At 39.6% G+C, this 20078-nt stretch overlaps 1 protein-coding gene across 1 annotated transcript in view; it reads left to right on the top strand.

Annotated features, from left to right (window-relative positions):
• astn2 (astrotactin 2) overlaps positions 1-20078 on the top strand; it is a 303910-nt gene that overhangs the window by 256976 nt on the left and 26856 nt on the right. The window contains exon 20 of the mRNA XM_085279739.1: positions 14445-14586. Within this exon, the coding sequence (XP_085135865.1) occupies positions 14445-14586 (142 nt within the window). The remainder of the gene's footprint in view (positions 1-14444; positions 14587-20078) is intronic.

Genomic DNA, 20078 nt, shown 5'->3' with positions numbered 1-20078 from the left:
ATGATACAAATTAAAGCTGCACTCACATATTTATCTGTTAGACATCAGCAGAGTAAGTCACACACCTCAGCTGAAATGTGTGGGGATAACACTTGGGGGGAAAAAAAGAAGAAGAAAAAAGTAAATTCAGTCATCGCTCCAGTCATCGCTAAAGAGGAAGACTCGCTTTTATTTTTCAAATGCTTTTTTCCACAAGCTGGGGTTAAATAAGCTGATTTGAATGACGTAATGTGCCACCCTTTTGGCTTAGGTTTTTCATCCTTAACAACTTCCTGCATGAATAGATGCAATCATAAAGTCCTTGAAAATCTTTACAGTGAAAGCTCTCTTCCTCCAAGCTAATATTCATAAATGTTTCTGATGTGACTCCGTCTTGCCTGGTGATGCGTATTGATTCTACACCTCAGTTACCTCATAATTGGTAAAGGGGATCTGTGTTTACTGGAAATTTCATGTCAAAGTTTGAGTGTGTTCTTTGGAAGTGCCTTATTCAGTTATAAACCCTCCATCAGTACGGTCGGTGGCGTAAGAACCAGCCACGTTAGCTCCCTGACTTCTCGTTTCTTATGCCACTTCTATGCCTCTCCCTAATTTCTTTTTCTTAGCCTGCTCTACTTGCACTGTATTTGGCCGTGAATCCAGGAAAAGATAATATTATTTTTACATATGGTAGGGCTGTTGTACTAACTGTTATAAACAAAAAAGGCCTTAAAAATAAAAGCAGGTAACAAAATACAATGCGATGTATGAAGTCTGTCAATAGCATGTCTTCCTGCAACCTTAAAACTTTCATCCGTGCCCGAGAAACAGCCCACAACTGAGTTTATTTGCACTTTTTATATATATCATTTGTTGCCATTTGTCTCCGTTCACTCCTTTTCCTCCAAGAAGCATTTATTTTATAACGTTAGCCATTCTAACCACATCTGTACAAGCCATTAGGAACCAATTTTCTTAGCTTATCCTACTTATCAGTACTTTTTGAAAATTTGTCACTTTTTTTTAAGGCTTCACCCTGGTCCCTCACAAATCATGAGTAGTAAGGATAGCAGATGAGCCCTTAGTGCATTTATCTTGTTGTTTATGTGGACAACGCTGTACTAGCAACCCTAAGGGCTTAAATACAATCACGTCCATAGTAGATACCTCTGTGCTATTCTCAAAAGCCTCCAGTTTGCACATAGTAAAACGGGAAATGTTAGTAAAAAGGTTCCTTTTAAGCTTGAACTTCACTGTTGCTGGAACCCAGAGTTTATATTGCTACAGTAGAAGTTGGGAAACGTGTGGTTTAAATAACTTGAGAGGTGACACATTGCTGTAGAAGTAATTTGAAATATTGTGTTGTTTTTGCTCCAACTACCTATTCCAGTCAGACTATACTGGCATGCAAAAGAGAATTCTTATAGTTCTGAGCGATTACTGGGGAATCCCGTCCCCAGAATGTGTATCTGCAGTGTGTTGACAGAGACGCTGCCATGCAAAATGCATCCACAGTGATGCACCAATCAGAATCAAAAAATACTGTTGTGGAGTATAGGGCTCTGCAGTTAATACAATTTTCCAGTTATTATTTTCACTTCTGATGAGTATGAAAATAAAACATACAAGATAAAAGAAATGACAGTGCAGCGCTTCATTTTGCAGTGATGCTCTTGATTTGTCTTGTGTTATAAATCTGGCCCAGCGTTTGTCTTTACAGCAGCGCGCTTTCACCCTGCCAGACTGGGGTACAAGCCAAGATGGTGGAAAGAGTGCCTTTGAATTATCAGTTATTTATATTTCAAGGAAATTGACAGTTAAAGCATCTTTGTAAAGTCAACTCTCAACCGGTGAGCCATGTTTTCCTTCAGGGGCTTCCAAAGAATTGTGTCACAACTTACAGATACGCAACTTATGTTAGAAAATGTCTATCTTATTGTAAAATATAGCATGTAGGCAAGTGAAGCGAGGAGTTAATAACGACTGGAACAGGGAATTCTACACTTGTGTGCCTTGTGCACAACATCTGTTACAAAGATAAAAAGGTTTTAATGGGCAACCTCTAAACATGAAAAATGATCCTGATGGGCAGTCAAATTAAAATGGATATCTCTGTGACCTCTGGTGACCGCCACAGAAAGCAATTAACTACTCATATTATCTGTTAGAAACAGAATCAAATTTGAGGAAATCCCTGAACATTAGTGGCACTTTTTGTTTTGGTTAAAACACTATTTCTGTTTTAATCTTCCATCTGAATATGGGGTGATAGCGCCATTAAAATCCGTCAGTATAATATGGCTAAGGGTAAACTAATATAGGGAATAGCCCTCCTCCCTCTAAATATTATTTACTCTCCCGATCAGGAATGGATGTGTTTAAATCATTGACTTCAGACTCAGGCTCAAGCCTCTAGATGGCACACCAATGCAGAGGCAGTGTTCACAAAGACGTCAGCACAGCACTAATGGGTCAAACCAGATGTGAAAAATAAGATAATCACAGATCGTAAGAGATTTTGCATAAACTATTAAAACACTAGAAAGTCTAGTTTTAATACAACCAAACGTTGACACAGTGATAGAGTGACAGAGAATTAGTATACTGTATACTCTATACTGAAGGCACATCCATTTTAACTTGTGCCTGAAGTAATGGTAAAGTAATTAAGGTGATACTTTTATGATATTTGTTAAGAAGGATAAGGATGGTAAGGAACTGACCTGGTTTCATTTAAGCTATGTGGCACCAAAGCCCGAAACTCAGCCTGCTAAACTTTTTTTTTTTTTTTTTTTGCAAAATGATGCAAGACAGTGTTTTGAAAGGGTGGGAATAAATAGTGACATATTTGCAATATGATGTTCTTGTTTCTCAGCTATGTTTCTTGTCGATCTCCCTGGGAGTTCTTTAAAAAAAAGTGAAGCACAAACAAAGAAGGGAAAAGAAAAATCTTACTAGTGCCTCTTTTTTTGGCTAAACACAGACAGTTTGGTTTCCATCATCACATTTGTACCATTCCTGCATTATCTTCTCAGCTGCTAATTTCAGTCGCTTGTCCTTAAATCACAGTTGTGCTGATGTGACACTTTTTTTGTGAGCGCGTTCATAAGCGTAGCACTGTGCTTCCCGCAACCCTCGCACAAATGCACACACACTTGGTGCTAATTAAAAACCTGTGAGTCTGTGTGTTGCGTCACTGCTGTGTGACACCTGATTTTGTGGCATGAAAAAAAAAATCTCAGAGGGCATGGCAGACTGGAACAATTACAGGACTGACAGGAACACGCACGCACAAAAACAGAAGAGATTGTCTGAAAATGTGGAAAGTCTCTCTGAGAGACGCAGATACAAAAAAAGAGAAGACAACGAGGAAAGAATAAGACAGAGCACAAGCTGGAGGAGAGAGAAACCAGACAGCAGCAGGACTAAGGGTTACACAGCAATGATGTCACCTCACGCTGGCACTGTTGGACTCAGAAATGGATTAGCCATTTGATCTTTGCCCTTATTTTAGTTCCAGTTTCCTCCTTCTAGCTTAACCAGCCAGCTTATTGGGATAAATAACACAGGGATGCTCCACGGCTTTGCTTACATCTATTATCACATGTCTCGTACTTCTACATACCTATCCTCTTTCCTCATGTCGCCCTTTTTTTATGCGATCAGAGCTAGTGGTATCCCCCTCCCCTGTTTATGTGACAGCTCCATCATTGGTTGAGACCAAGAATGCACCCCAATGCGTCGATAAGCCCTCGTTCAAAGAGATTGAATTATATGGAGATAAAGGGTGTCCTTGAGCATGGTTGCAGATAACAGATTGGAGTGACACAGCTGACTCTCTTTGTTTTGTTAATTAAAGATGACCTCATCGCTAAAAATGGACGCTGTGCACCTCCTCGTCACGAGCTTCGCCATCAGCAGATTGCAGATTGCAGGCAGGGGGCCAAGGGCTTTCTGCAGTCCCTTTCCCTTTTTGCTTCCTTTCCCATTTTGCCTCTTCACACACATATTGTTAGTCTCTCTGTCTTCGCCACAGGTCTCTCCATCTCTCATTAATTACAACAATCATTCAATGTCCCCAAACTCTCGCTAATGGAAGTGCACTGGAATTATGGAATTATTACTAAGACAAGATAAGGATGCTGCCTCTCAGTTCCTTCCTTTTCATTCATCATTGTTTGTTGCAGCCTGTTTTGTCCCCATTATTTATAATGAGATATTTGTCTGTTTGACACAGTTTGTGCCTGGGCTTGATCTTTGTTGAATTTGGTGGCGACGAAAAAATCAATTTTAATATGCATTTATGCATTAAATTAGGATTGATTAGTTGTTTTTGCAAATTTGGGGCATATGCAGGCACAAAATGGTAGAAATAAATATGCACTCTGAATAGAAACCCATGCTTATCAAGGAAAGACTACAAGCAAGCCTGCTGAGATTTTTTTGCAGCTATTATAATCACTGACTGGACAATTTGGTTACCATCGTGTTTGTGCTCCAAATAAAGTCAAGCTATAGGCCCTGAGTCTGTTTATATTTACATGTAAATTTACAGGTAAACTGACATCATTTACAGTATGCATTATCTAAATGTGATATAAAACACTATAAAATTGTGTAAGATATTCTTTATACAAAGGTTTTTTTAAAATCAGTGTTGTAATTTCAATATTGACACAATATTGACAAAATGAGAGGGAAATGCTGATTTAGGTGGGCAATTGTTTTTGTTGGACTGTATGGTGTTATATAGGAAGAGACACAGTAGAAAGCTAACATTCTGAGAAAGAGGAGCATGAAGGAGAATCATGGTTTTGATTCCCATCTTGCAACAAAAAAATATCGTTAAAGAGAAAGGCAAGATAACTACTTAAAGGAAGGAAAGCTCAATGACCTGGAACAATAAACAATGTTTAATCTACACACCGAACTTATGCAGATGAAATGGCTAGAAGTAGAGCTGAGAGTGTCATGACGCAAGAGCTGGGAAAAAAAAAGAAATGGCAACTTATTAAGTCCGTTTAAAGCAAGAAAATTGCAATTAAATGTATCACTGTCGTAGCCAACACACCCCACCCTGAATAGACACCAAGACAGTTCCTGTTAGGGTTGTTAATAGCACAAGACTGTCCTACTAAGACAAGTGAAGAACCTGAGCGGGATGAACATCTCAAAAAAAGAAAAACACTGCTATTGGGAGACAAACTTAATGAAACAAAATAAGATACACTGATCATGGAAAATAAATTGTTAAAGCGATGATACAAATAAATGGAACCCCTGTGGAAGCCAAAGTATTGATGGTAAAATAACTCAGTCTTGGACTTGGATCAATGCCAGTGACATCATGGGATATTTATATCTGGGAAATTGGATGTTAGTGGCTTGTGTGAATATTAGTTGTGATTGTGTAGAGGAGTAAATCAAAATTATTATGTATACTTTGTTGTTCCCTATTAATTCCATACATTGTGAACGTTTAGCAGTATAGGGACACATACAAAGCAGTTTATGTGCTATAAAAAAAGTTATAAGAATTATAAATAGGTCATTCAAACACTTACACATCAAGCTCACACATCAAGCTTCATTCACAATAGAAAATATTCCCTCTTTTTGTTCCATTGCCCGTGTTGCCTTTTGAGAATAAAAAGGAAAAAAAGGAAAAAAAAAGGTTAAATTGTCATTCATCTCTACTCTAAAAATATTTCCATTTTTTATGTATGCTCAGTCAAATCTCACTAAGCGTCAATGTCCAGAAACACAATGCCCATGCTGGCCACTGTGTTTGCTGACACAAGTGGTTTTAGTTTAATGCCTCCCTACACAAGTCTCCTCACAGTGTTGTACAACAGCACTAGTTGATGCCATGAGTTCACACTATTCTCCTTGTCAGGTAAAAGATGGCACTGCAAATCAATTCTTCAAACAGTGCAGCACAACAACCAAACAGCCTGTCAGTACTGACACCTCTTGTCTTAATTCAGATTCAGCAGGAGGGCCAAAAGGACAAAGCAAAGCCAAAAGCAATAAAAATGACCAGACGTGGTACAGATGGCCCTACGAGGCCATTAGTCTGTAAGAAAGCAACCCCTTCTGAGCCAATTTCTTGCTATGTAGAAAAGGTAAGGTAAGGTCACTGCCTAACAGATTTTAATTCACGGGTAGTCATAGCCAGTGTGCCACATCGTTCTGAAAAGGAAACAAACAAAAATAAAGAATCTGATAAACATCCAGAGCACGTGATATCGCATATCTTTAATAGCTCAAGTCAGATCAAATTTTTTCAACAGTAGGAAGTCAAGGTTTGTGTACATGAAACAATTTTCAGTTTGCATGCCACTTTGTCATCTAGCTGTAACCTCATTTGACCTTCTCCCTATAAGAGCTGCCTTTAACAGAACTGTATAACTATGGCAGGCAGGATGACAGTGCAATTAAACATTTAAATTAATCCTAAAGGAGGATCAAATAATTAATTAATCGGTTTTGTCATTACATCTGCTAAACTTGTTTCTTCATGCTTTCATTCATACCCATATGTTATTTTACATTTAAATATGATATCTTATCTTTGATTAAACTATGGCCTGGGTGAAAACTCAATTATTATTAGCTGGAGGGAAGTTGATTAATTTCAGATAACTGTAAAGCTCTGACGTAATGCTCTTTTTACTCTTGCAAATGAATGTGTTATCAAGATGTAAGCATTCCACTGAGTTTGTCCATAGGATTAGTTCCTGCTCAGCAACAATATGTCATCTCAGCAGACAATGCTTTCAAGAAATAACTTAAATGAGGAAGAAAAGCTTCAGCGAATAGTGTGTTGTGCAGGTTATATTCACTTTGACAAAGCAACACTGTGATTGTAGAAAACATGAATCATATTGAGCAACAATTCCAGTAAAATGAAACGTCACCAGTCTCATTAAAAGAAAAAAAAAGAATTGCATCTGAGATGCTGCAGCTTCCTCTGTGAGGGAAACCAGGACCTGTTCTTGGAGCCAGATCAGGAAGACAAGCTTGCTAACAGCTTTTTTTTTATCTGTTTAAAAATATTTTTTTTAAAAGGTAGTGTGTTAGGTGGAGTGGTACCAACTAATTTTATTTGGGCTCACCTCTATACAAGGGTTCTGGAACCTAACCGCTGCGAGGGGCTGGACTCTATCCTTATCCAGATTTTACATATAATGAGAGGAACCGGGGAGTTTGTGGGGATACTAACAAGCCCCTGGCTGGCTGAGTGCTGCAGTCATGGAATTTGCACTGGAGCGTGAGAGGGTCACCTCTGCGTGACTGAGTCACAGAGAGCAAGGCTCTGGATGGCAAGGCGATTCTGGATGGGATCTTGGATAATGTACTGGAAGAGAGGTCATTTGTAGGAATGGCCTGACCTAAAGCAGAGCACAAGTTTAAATTTTACCAAAGCACTTAGCCCATTGGTCAGTGATTGGACACAAGGTTGAAGAGATTAGCAGAGCTGAACAACTAGTGGTGAGTTGGATCAGATGGCAGGAAAGACTGCTGGACAGAAATGGTAAACCCTGCAGTTACTGAACAGTTAATTGCATCCCAGGGGAGATGGGGGACATAGCATCTGAGTTGGCCATCTTCAAAGACTCAGTTGCAGAAACGCTCATTTAGGAGCTGTGGTCAGAAGGTCATAGCTGCCTGCCATAGAAGGCAACCATTGGTTGTGAAGAAGGCTGGTTGGGCTGGATGACTCCTGAAGCAGTAGTTAAATACTGGAGTGCAGTTATTGTGGTGGCACCCAGATATGGAGACGCTGGAGCAGGTCACACTTACAGTGGGGCAAAAAAGTATTTAGTCAGCCACCGATTGTGCAAGTTCCCCCACCTAAAATGATGACAGAGGTCAGTAATTTGCACCAGAGGTACACTTCAACTGTGAGAGACAGAATGTGAAAAAAAAATCCATGAATTCACATGGTAGGATTTGTAAAGAATTTATTCGTAAATCAGGGTGGAAAATAAGTATTTGGTCACCTCAAACAAGGAAAATCTCTGGCTCTCACAGACCTGTAACGTCTTCTGTAAGAAGCTTTTCTGTCCCCCACTCGTTACCTGTATGAATGGCACCTGTTTGAACTCATCATCTGTATAAAAGACACCTGTCCACAGCCTCAAACAGTCAGACTCCAAACTCCGCCATGGCCAAGACCAAAGAGCTTTCGAAGGACACCAGGAAAAGTATTGTAGACCTGCACCAGACTGGGAAGAGTGAATCTACAATAGGCAAGCAGCTTGGTGTGAAAAAATCAACTGTGGGAGCAATCATCAGAAAATGGAAGACATACAAGACCACTGATAATCTCCCTCGATCTGGGGCTCCACGCAAGATCTCATCCCGTGGGGTCAAAATGATCATGAGAATGGTGAGCAAAGATCCCAGAACCACACGGGGGGATGTGGTGAATGACCTGCAGAGAGCTGGGACCAAAGTAACAAAGGTCACCATCAGTAACACACTACAACGGCAGGGAATCAAATCCCGCAGTGCCAGACGTGTTCCGCTGCTGAAGCCAGTGCATGTCCAGGCCCGTCTGAAGTTTGCCAGAGAGCACATGGATGATACAGCAGAGGATTGGGAGAATGTCATGTGGTCAGATGAAACCAAAGTAGAACTTTTTGGTATAAACTCAACTCGTCGTGTTTGGAGGAAGAAGAATACTGAGTTGCATCCCAAGAACACCATACCTACTGTGAAGCATAGGGGTGGAAACATCATGCTATGGGGCTGTTTTTCTGCCAAGGGGACAGGACGACTGATCCGTGTTAAGGACAGAATGAATGGGGCCATGTATCGTGAGATTTTGAGCCAAAACCTCCTTCCATCAGTGAGAACTTTGAAGATGAAACGAGGCTGGGTCTTCCAACATGACAATGATCCAAAACACACCGCCCGGGCAACAAAGGAGTGGCTCCGTAAGAAGCATTTGAAAGTCCTGGAGTGGCCTAGCCAGTCTCCAGACCTCAACCCCATAGAAAATCTGTGGCGGGAGTTGAAAGTCCGTGTTGCTCGGCGACAGCCCCAAAACATCACTGCTCTCGAGAAGATCTGCATGGAGGAATGGGCCAAAATAGCAGCTACTGTGTGTGCAAACCTGGTAAAGACCTATAGTAAACGTTTGACCTCTGTTATTGCCAACAAAGGTTATGTTACAAAGTATTGAGTTGTATTTTTGTTATTGACCAAATACTTATTTTCCACCCTGATTTACGAATAAATTCTTTACAAATCCTACCATGTGGATTCATGGATTTTTTTTTCACATTCTGTCTCTCACAGTTGAAGTGTACCTCTGGTGCAAATTACTGACCTCTGTCATCATTTTAGGTGGGGGAACTTGCACAATCGGTGGCTGACTAAATACTTTTTTGCCCCACTGTAGTTTATATAGTTAGTTAGTTAGTTAGTTAGGCACCTAAATTTTATGGTATATGCAGAACAGATTGTAGGACAAAGACAGTTTTTTCTAGTTTTACTAGTTTTGCCTTTGGACATAGAGTCAATGTGTAACAGTGGTGCAGAACTTTAGCTTTAATTCAGTGGGTTTAACAAGAACGATTATATTAACTTTTGAAGAATTACTGACATTTTTATACTTAGTATCGCCTTGCAGCAAACTTCAGTTGCTGCTTGTTTGTGCGTCCCTTTCAGTTTTTTATCTCACAAACCATACTGTTACTTTTGCAGTATGCTTTGGGTCATCATCCATTCACACTGTGAAATGCTGTCTGATCAGTTTTGCTATGTACAATTTAGCATTTATCCTGATAGTTCTCTCAGCAGCCACATCATCAATAAACACGAGTGACCCAGTTCCACTGAGAGCCATTCATGGCCACGCCATTACATTCCCTGCACCATGTTTGACAGATAATGCGGTATGATTCAGATCATGAGTGTTTCTCTCCTTCATACTTTTGTCTTCCCATCTGGTGCAAGTTAATCTTGGTTTCATCTGGCCAGAACGTTTTGCAGAACTGTGCAGACCATTTTAGATGTTTTTTGGCAAAGTCGAATCCATGTAACCAGTGGTTTGCACCTTGTTGTAAACCATTTGTATTTCCATTCATAAAGGCTTAGTTGTGTAATTGTTTTTCTTAACCATGGAAATAATTCTCTCATCATGCACTTTAGTTGTCTTCTGTGGTCTTTCAAACTTTTTAGTGTTGCTGAGTTAGCCGGTTCAGATTTTTTTTTCTTCCTTTTTTAAGACTGAAGCAGATGGGCGATTTGGACATTCCTAAAATTTTTGTTATCTCTCCCATAGATTATTTTTGATTTTCTACCCTTATTAATCCCTACCCTACTTACACCAATATATCCTTGCAATGAAAAGCTATACTATTCAAATTCAGCACTTTGAAGCAACTACTTATACTTGTTTAATAAAAAAGTGCTTTAGTGTTATTACTCACTTGTATGTAAGTGAATAAGTTCATTTATCAATTCCAATTACATTTTTTCTTCTTCTGATACTTTCAAATTTCCTCCTTGAAGAAAAAATATCTAAACATATCTAATCCATAAACCAGCTCACCTTGACGATTTGCATATACATTCTCATTCAAATAAAAACATATACAGAAAGACAAATACAGCTAATGGCTAAAGCAGTTAGACTGTGCATGAATTAGAAACTGTATGTGAAAGGCTATGTCTGCCATAACAGAATGGCAAGTTTGGTTTAAAGACAGAAAACCCCCACATGTCCCGTTCCACATGTGCACACATTTCCACATCCAAGTTCAGAAGATGCACATAAACGTGAATATAAAGTCCATAGTACATGTGTAGATTTTCTCTGCATACACATTTACTCCTTTATAATACCACAGTTATGTTTTTGTGTGCTGCAATCATTTTTGTTATTGTGTCTTCCACTTGCTGTTACTTATGCTTTCCGTGAAGGAAGGACCTCTTTGATTCTCTTTTCCTCTTTTGCCCTCCCTACCTCCTCCTTTTTGTGTTGTTACGTGCCAAAGTTTTCTGAGAGGGGTATTCCTTGTTTTGTTTTGTTTTTTTCAGAGACTTTGCGCCAGCCTGGGTCAGGAACTGTTTCTGTTGTGGCGCAGCAAAGCTCTTTGAGACATTGTATATGATATCGGTCTGTACAAATAAACTTATCATGACTTGTTTGCAACTACATCATAGTTACAAGGCCAGGGTGTGTTTGAATCAGAGTGGTTCTTTTGTACACTGTCAGTCAGCCCAAGACGTCACTTTCCCATGATTTGCTGTTATTTGTTCTTCTCTCTGCTTACTAAAAAGGTCACCTGGCATTTACCATGAGGTTTTAATCGCCATGTAAGCTGGAGAACACGCAAAATGGCTTTTACCGTAATAGAATTTCAGGGGCCTTAATTTTTGCCAGCTGTGAGCTGTTTGGCTTCGGTATTGACAGAAATGTTGACGGACCACAGGCCTACCCATGAGGAACCCTCATAACAATAAATGCTGCTTCTGGGTGTGCTCACATTTCTTATTCTATTGTTAATGGATTGGATTTTGATTATCTTTACCTAATTCTGATATGAAATCACTTATAAGATATCCCCTTTTAAGCTATCGCATTTGAAAGTCTTGAGTAGAAATCAAAAACACGCATAGACACAGCCAAACATGTGCGCCAATAGCTTGTAAAAAAAACTTCCACTTTAGCAGTTGAGTCATACATCATTTTGCACGTGTGAACATATTCAGTTAATCAGCCCATTCTCCACTCCTAGGGATGCATACACACACAAACCCTCCTCACGTTTCCTCTCCTGTGATACCAGATGAAAATAGACATGCACATCTTCTCCATACTCTCTAAAACAGAAGGTGGTATGCAAGGGGTTACCAAAGTACACATGCTTGACCCCAATCCTGCACTATGTGTTATGGCAGCAAATTATTCTTCTTGTAGATTTTGGTAATGATCTCTAGAAAATTGTGTTTCAAAACTAGTATGCTAACTTATGTTGATATTGTGAGGCCAAGTTCTAAAACACAAATGTGTATTTTAAGTTCTTTTCAACTCTTTTGTAAGTGGACTGGTATTTATATAGCACGTGCTCTTACTGATGCTCAAAGCGTGTTAGAAGGAATTTAGAGTTGCTTTCAAGGTAGAGATCAGGCACGGTAATCTGTCTTTATTATTCTGAACAAAATCTGAATGCTTTCAATTTTTGTTAGCTCTGCTTTTTTATAGTTGCATGGTGTGAGCAAAATTTCAGAGTACTCCTCACCACTCTCAAGGTGCCAGAACTGTCAGTGTTCCTATGAAGGATCAGTCTAAAGGACTAGGTTGTGTTGTGCTGTGCTGCATAAATTGTATTGTAAATTAGTAGGGAAAGAGGGTAGGTTCATTGGTTTAACAATTTGTTGTAAGAGTAATTAAAATATTTATTAGTTATGTAATACCCACTATGGTCTTTGGTGACTCTTTGAATTGATAATTGTATAATAATTTGTCGTTTTGATCAGCTAATTAATACCAAATGCTGCTACTTAAATATACGTTCTGTACCGTATGTCCAGTAATACCTTACTAAATCATTAATTAACGTAAACCGAGCACATCCTTAGACTGTCCAAGGAAGCCAGTGTAGCTGGAGGAAACCCATGCAGGCACATGGAGAACTTAAAGTGTTAAGAAAACTCACTTGTGCATCTCTAATACAAGATAAGTGAGTTATGAATTGATGGCAGTTACTGGGTAATCTACTACAGCTCTTTCATTTAATCCTTTCATCTATTTTTACTTGTCACTATTTAATTTATGCAAAAATCATGTCCTAGAAGGTTTGTGTGAATATGCTATTTCAAATCTTCAGAGAGATACTTTTGTTGTCTGTCAAGTTTTTGAAAGTGCCGTTTAAACCAAGCAAATAAGAAAAACAAGAATTTTGTCTTAGCAACAAACAATAACTTACTTGTCAGAGACTAAGCTCTCAGTTTGTCAGCAGCCCTGTCACTTGATTTTTGCAAGTCAGAATAATAATAATAAAAATAAAAATGACAAATCTCCCCAACTTCTCCAAAAACTTCTGAAGTATACTTTAGTGGCGTTTCAACTTTTTGATTTACCCTGATCATCAAAACATCCACTGACGACATCATTCTTCTCCACGACCACATCCAAAATCATAAAACATAATCATAAAACTCACTGCCTTTTTTCTTATACAGCCTCGCTCTTTACTAGTTCTCTCCTGACCTTTTTTTTCTTTTTTTCTTTTACTGAACATTTGTGCATGCTGTGTTTTTTGTATTATTTTTAATCTTTTTAGACTCTGTGATGGAACAGATTTGGTATTTGGTATTATTTGAGTTTTTTTATTGTTGAAAGTTGCTTAAGGTGAAAGATAAAGTTTAATTTCTATTTGAACTGTGCGCTACAGGACATACCACCAACATCCCTGAGATGTTGTTTTGAACAAAACTGATACCAGTATTCACAACTTACTTTCAGCCTCACGTGGACTTTAACAACAATATAAATTAACACAGTTTGAGAGTGATGTTTAGAAAGGTAAGACCTTTGGAGGAGTAATCCTGTAATAGTGCTGGAATGTGTTTGGGGGCAACCTCCTATACACAGAGCTCTTTCTGTGAAAAGGTCAAATCATTCATTCGTGCAGTTCTTTTTCCTCTTCCTTGCAACCTTTTCTTACCATCCCCTTGTGCCCCACCAGCCAGACTCTCTGTGTTTATAATTTGGCACACGTATCATAAGCTAAAATTAAGCTGCCCTTTACCTCATGTAGAAATAGTTTAAAATCCAACTATTTGAGAGCTTTTAAACCACAGTAGTTTGACAGGTCTCGCCTTTTTTCCATCACCCCCATGAGTACTGGAAACTGATGTTGTGTATGCCTATGTCTAAATGAACAATTGTGCATTGCTTTTCTTGCACAGCTTGTGAAGTAAGCTGTTTTTGAGACACCACTGTGTTCAAGGAGGTGTCAGTGTAATAGCAGCATGTACAATAAGTCAAAATGTGTATGAAATCCTGTTCTCTTTACAGTTCTGTAATGTAATGTGAATGGGTTCCTGACAGTAAAAAGTCCCATTTGTTATGGCCTCGGCTTGAGCAGGCAGAGGTGAAACAACATCATTCAAATTGCACAGTTACAAGAGCTCCATGCCTAAATGTAGAAATCCATTCATGACTAAGCTCGTGTTTTGCACTGTTGTTTTTCTTATGTTAAAACATGTGGTGGAACCAAAACATGTGGGATTGTTTCGCAATAGATGGAACAATAGATAAAATGCAATGTTGAAAGATACGTTTGCAATTGTTCATTTTTTCCCCCCTCAAAATATTTAATAGTAAAACAGGCCAAATAACATTTCCAAAGTGACCTTTTTGTAAGAACCTTTCTTTGGTTCAGACTTCAATTCGTGCTTTCATTGTTTTCCCTTTCCTTCCAATGTTATCTCTTTATAAGGTGAGGTCCTGAGCTTGATGGATGATCTGTTTTCTGGTTTGGGTTCGTCCTGTGTTGTTGCTGGGAGGAGGAGTGGAGACCATCCCCACTCTGTGCTATATTCAGTGGTCTTCAAGTGCCTGGAACCCGACAGCCTCTACAAGTAAGTCTCTTCTTTGCCCTCTGCCTCATTGAACTACACCAAGTCAATGGTGTTTGTCACTGCCTCTTAAGATCAGTGGGCAGAAACATATTCTCTCAATGGCCCTAAAAAACTAGAATTTTACAATGAAGGCCACCATGACAATGAAAATCAAGTTTAGATTGTTTGCTGCTCCATTATTCACCAAGAGCCAAGAGGTAGCTCCACATCCTCTATGCAAATGTACAAAACACTACCCTACAATATACAATACCAGTCGAGCATTTGGAAACACCTTCTGATTTAATGTTTTGTTTTTTTTAATTTTCATAACTCCTTAAATTGTAGATTATCACTGAAGGCATCAAAACTATGGAGCAGTTCGAGTATGGAGTTGAAGCAATGTCCAAACAAAAAGCAGTTCAAAAAGAGTTATAACGAAATGATCTTCATGAGTGATAAAGAAAAGGAAATTATTGAAATTCAGTCAATGTCTCTGTTTAGGAAATTTTATTTATGCTCATTGAAACTGGAGGTATTGGTGTGGAGGTAAAGTTATAGGATCACAAAAACATAAGGATATGATGTGGTGTCTATATTATATTAGAAATCTGTTCGTCATTATTACTGCAGATTATATCAGTAAGGAAGCTGATTAAATATAGACTGATAACTTATGGCAAAGAGTGGGATTAAATAAGTGTGTACTTCTTCCCACTCCTTTTCGATATGTAACTGAATCACTACAGGTGAAGTAATATTGAAATATATTAGCTTCAATTTGTATCTTTTTTCTTCTTCTTTTATTTGCTAAATGAACTTTGTATATTGTTTACATAATCCAAACTATGAATGAACACGTATGGAATTATGTAAAAGTGTTAAATAGCTCAAAACATGTTTTATATGCTAGATTCTTTAAAGAAGAATCCCAAACCATTTCGATTGGGTTTAGGACTGTGGAGGCCAGGCCATTTGGCGCAGCACTCCATCACTCTCCTTCTTGGTCAAATAGCTCTTACACAGCTTAGAGGTGTGTTTGGGGTCATTGTCCCGTTTGACAAATAAATATTCACCTTTTCTGCACCGCACAAAGACACGGTGGGTGGAACCAAAGATCTCAGATTTCGACTCATCAGACCAAAGCACAGATTTCCCCCTGGTCTAATGTCCATTCCTTGTGTTTCTTAGAACAACAAAGCTCTTCTGCTTGTTGCTTTTCCTTAGTAGTGGTTTCTTTGCAGCTATTTGACCATAAAGGCCTGATTCATGCATTATTAGTGTCCTCTGAACAGTTGATGTGGAGATGTGTCTGCTACCGGAACGCTGTGTGGCATTTATCTGAGGTGCTGCTAACTTGCGATTTCCGAGGCTGATGACTTGGATGAATTTATCGCCAGTAGCAGAGGTGACTCTTGGTCTTCCTTTCCTCATGTGAGCCAGTTTTGTTGTAGTGTTTGATGGTTTTTGTGAATGCACTTGGGGACACATTCAAAGTTCTTGAAGTAATGATAGACTGCCGTTCCTCTTTACTCTTTACTGTACTAACCTGACTTCTGCACAACACAACTGATGGTCCGAACCCCATTAATAAGGCAAGAAATTCCACAAATGAATGTTCTAGGTCATCCAGATCATTTTAGTCCTAAATGCTTGAATATGTTTCAAGATGTTTGAAGACATTTCACTTCTAATCTGAGAGGCTTCCTCAGCTCCAAAAACTGATGGGGAGTTCCAAGTAATTCATCCATTATAATTTTGTCCTCTTTGGAGGTGATCCTGAGAGTTATTTACTCCCCAGTCATCATGTGAATCGTGAGGGGTCACATGAGCCAAGGTGTGAATTAAGCCATTGGTTATTGCAGTCACAGGAATCAAGGTGTGAATCCTTTGTAAGCCATTGCCTCACTGTGCCATTGTGTGAGATATTAAGGGTCACATGTTCGAGGTGTGAGTAGGGGTTGAAATGCCTGGGAAGTGATCTCAACACTGCCTTTCAAGTAGCTGATAGTTGGTGTTGGAGGCCACCTCTTATGTTCAATAATAGTTGTTCCCAGTGGACAAAGTTGGCCTCCTCTATTTCTCACTCAAATCATTTGTCTCCTTGGTCCAAACTTTGGAACTTTTCAAACCTTGAAAGTGTGTATTTTTTGTCCTTTGAATGCACATGAAGGAGAAAGGACACTTTGTGCTGAGGATTGTTATCTCTCGACGTGAAATATTGCTGCAGCCTTGTGTTTAAGCACCACCATCACGTCACCTCGGCACTCACACACCTGGACAAAAATGACTCATATGTTCGAATGCTGTTCATAGATTTCAGTTCAGCATTCAACACCATAATCCCCCAACAGCTCACTCAAAAGCTGGTCCAGCTGGGGCTCAACACCTCACTGTGCAACTGGCTGTTGGATTTCCTCACCGGAAGACCTCAAGCAGTACGGGTCGGCAGTAACACATCCAGCACCATCATTTTAAACACGGGGGCCCCGCAGGGATGTGTGCTGAGCCCCCTCCTCTTCACTCTGCTGACCCATGACTGCACTCCATCATACAGCTCCAACCTCTTCATCAAGTTTGCGGACGACACAACGGTGGTGGGTCTCATTAGCAACAGGGATGAGACCGACTACAGAAGTGAGGTGAGACGCCTGGCCACGTGGTGTGCTGACAACAATCTCTCTCTGAATGTGGAGAAGACGAAGGAGATTGTTGTGGACTTCAGGAGAATGCACACCCAACATGCTCCTCTGACCATTGACGGAGCGTCTGTGGAGAGAGTGAGCAGCACCAAGTTCTTGGGTGTGCACATCACAGAGGATCTCTCCTGGACGTACAACACCACAGCACTGGCCAAGAAATCACAGCAGCGTCTCTTCTTTCTCCGCAAACTAAGAAGAGCAGGAGCACCAGCCCCCATCATGTACACTTTCTACAGAGGCACCATCGAGAGCATCCTGTCGAGCTGCATCACTGTGTGGTTTGGAACCTGCAATGCGTCCTGTCATAGAACCCTCCAACGCATAGTGAGAGCTGCAGAGAGGATCATTGGTGTCTCTCTCCCCTCCCTCCAGGACATTTACAGCACCCGTCTCACTAAAAAAGCCCTTTGCATAGCGGCTGATCCCACGCACCCAATGCAAAGCTTCTTCAAGCTGCTGCCGTTGGGGAGGAGACTGCGGAGTCTCCAGGCCAGGACCAGCAGGCTGAAGGACAGCTTCATCCATCAGGCTGTCAGGAAGCTTAACTCCCTCCCGATTCTGCCCCCTCTCCCCTCTCTCCTCCACGGTCCTACTGAACTCTGTCACACACACACACACACACACACACACACACACACACACACACACACACACACACACACACACACACTCTCTCTCTAACTCACTCACTGGCCTGCACCAGTTACCAGTCACTTTGTGGAGCATTGGAGCCTGGTTTGCACTCAATGTCATTTACTCATTATATTGTATATTGTATAGCTTTCTTGTTATATGTAAAAATTGTATTGTATTTATTTATTTAAATTTTACTTTTTAATTATTTTACTTGCATTTTTAATCACTCTTATATTTAAATGTTCATTTGCTATTTTATCTAGGGATTGAGAGTAACATAGTTTCTATTCTCTGTATGTCCTGTACATGTGGCAGAATTGACAATAAAGCTGACTTTGACTTTGACCTCACCTCACATATCCTGTCTTCTTTTTTTCTGCCCAACCGGTCACAGCCACCCCTCCCTGAGCCTGGTTCTGCTCAAGGTTTCTTCCTGTTTAAAGGGAATTTTTCCTTCCCACTGTCGCCAAAGTGCTTGCTCATAGGGGGCTGTTGGATTTTTTCTCTGTATGTATTATTGTAGGGTCTACCTTACACTATAAAGTGCCTTGAGGCGACTACTGTTGTGATTTGGTGCTGTATAATTAAAATTGAATTGGAGCCTATCCCAGCTGCCATAGAGTGAGAGGGGAGGCACACAGGCCACCAGTCTGTCACATTGAGACAGACTAAAGTTTATGACAGTTCAATTAGAGAAAAACTGAACAAGTTTTTTTGAACACCTCAGGCCACGGTTGTCTGGCCCTAATGCACAGTGCCGCTTTTGGTGAAAAACAATATTACTAGTCATTCAAGGTAGTCGAGGTCTGATGAAAAAGGCCTGTTTTTTAACCATTTGATCTGGGCATATATCTAAAAAAAACAAAAAAAAATACAAATTAAACTCGCACGTTACAGTGCTCCAGTCAAACTCTAGAAGTCAACCCAATTGAAATGCTGTGGAATGACCTTAAATAAAGCGTTATGCATAAAAGAATGCCTGCAGATCTTAATAAACTGAATCAATGCTGTAAATAAGGGAGGGAAGAAAATTTCTCTGCAACAAAGTGAGAGACTGATAAGGTCACACAGAAGCAATTTCTTCAAGTTATTGCTGCTAAAGGTGGTTTGTCAAGCTACTGAAGCATGGGGTTTGGTTAGTTTCACAGGACTGCATATAGTCCTGTAAGCTCAGCTAACACTGATTTAAAGGTTATTATAAGTTGTCATTATTAAAATTCAAACGTCATCAGAGATTGCAGTATGTCACCAAGAGAGCATACTCATTTAAATTTGTATGTCATTCTCTGGCACATTTCTGGGTTTCAAATCATAATTTATTGCAACTAAATCGATTTGTCTCATTTTTATGATGTTCATTTTTTTCCATTACCATAGAGTTTAAAAACCTTCCATTAAGCACTATGTTGTGATTATATTTTCAGCTTAACAAAACAACAATAGGCAAATACCAGCAACTCCACATCCTCCCCGGATAGGGCACACTTCCTACTACATATATTATTTTTTGTTTTAGTGGGTACATTTTTGTTACTTTCTCCTCAGCAACAGCTGGACTGACTTAACCAGGGTTGCATACTTATTGTCAACACTGCAGATGCTTCCATTCTGTAATGTTCTCAGTCACGATCAGAGGTTTTAAGAAACAGCATTTTTAAATTCAAAGAACAAATTCAACACAATTGCAGTAGTAATTTTGCAGTACCTGAGCATCTAAGATTAAACAAAATTCAGTTAAAACTGCATCTCAGCAATTTTGCTCTTATTATTTTTCTGTAGGTAGAAATGTGTAGTAAAAGTGATTATTTAATTTATTATTTTTATATTATTTTGAATACTGTAGCTTTACCAATAGCACTTAACCAGAGAGTGGTTTGTTCATGGTGTAATCAAGAGTCATGGTGCCCTGGTGTCTTGTCTTCACTAATCAATAAACTAATCAATTATCTGTGCTCTATGCACATTAATATAAACCCACTTTGTTAGGTACAACTGCTCATTAGGGCAAATATGTAATCAGCTAATCAAATGGCAGCAGCTCAGTAGATTTAGGCATGTAGACATGGCCACGATGATCTGCTGAAGTTGAAACCAAGCATCAGAATGAGGAAGAAAGGTGATTTACTTAGAACATGGCACGGTTGTTGTCGAACCTTGAAGCAGATGGTCTACAGC

The sequence above is a fragment of the Mchenga conophoros genome, linkage group LG7, assembly GCF_057382185.1.
Source record: "Mchenga conophoros isolate Kocher_MC1m ecotype Shallow Benthic linkage group LG7, M_conophoros_male_GT1.1, whole genome shotgun sequence".
NCBI lineage: Eukaryota > Metazoa > Chordata > Actinopteri > Cichliformes > Cichlidae > Mchenga > Mchenga conophoros.
The sequence above is the reverse complement of the archived record's forward strand: the minus strand, read 5'-3'. Positions and strand labels throughout refer to the sequence as shown.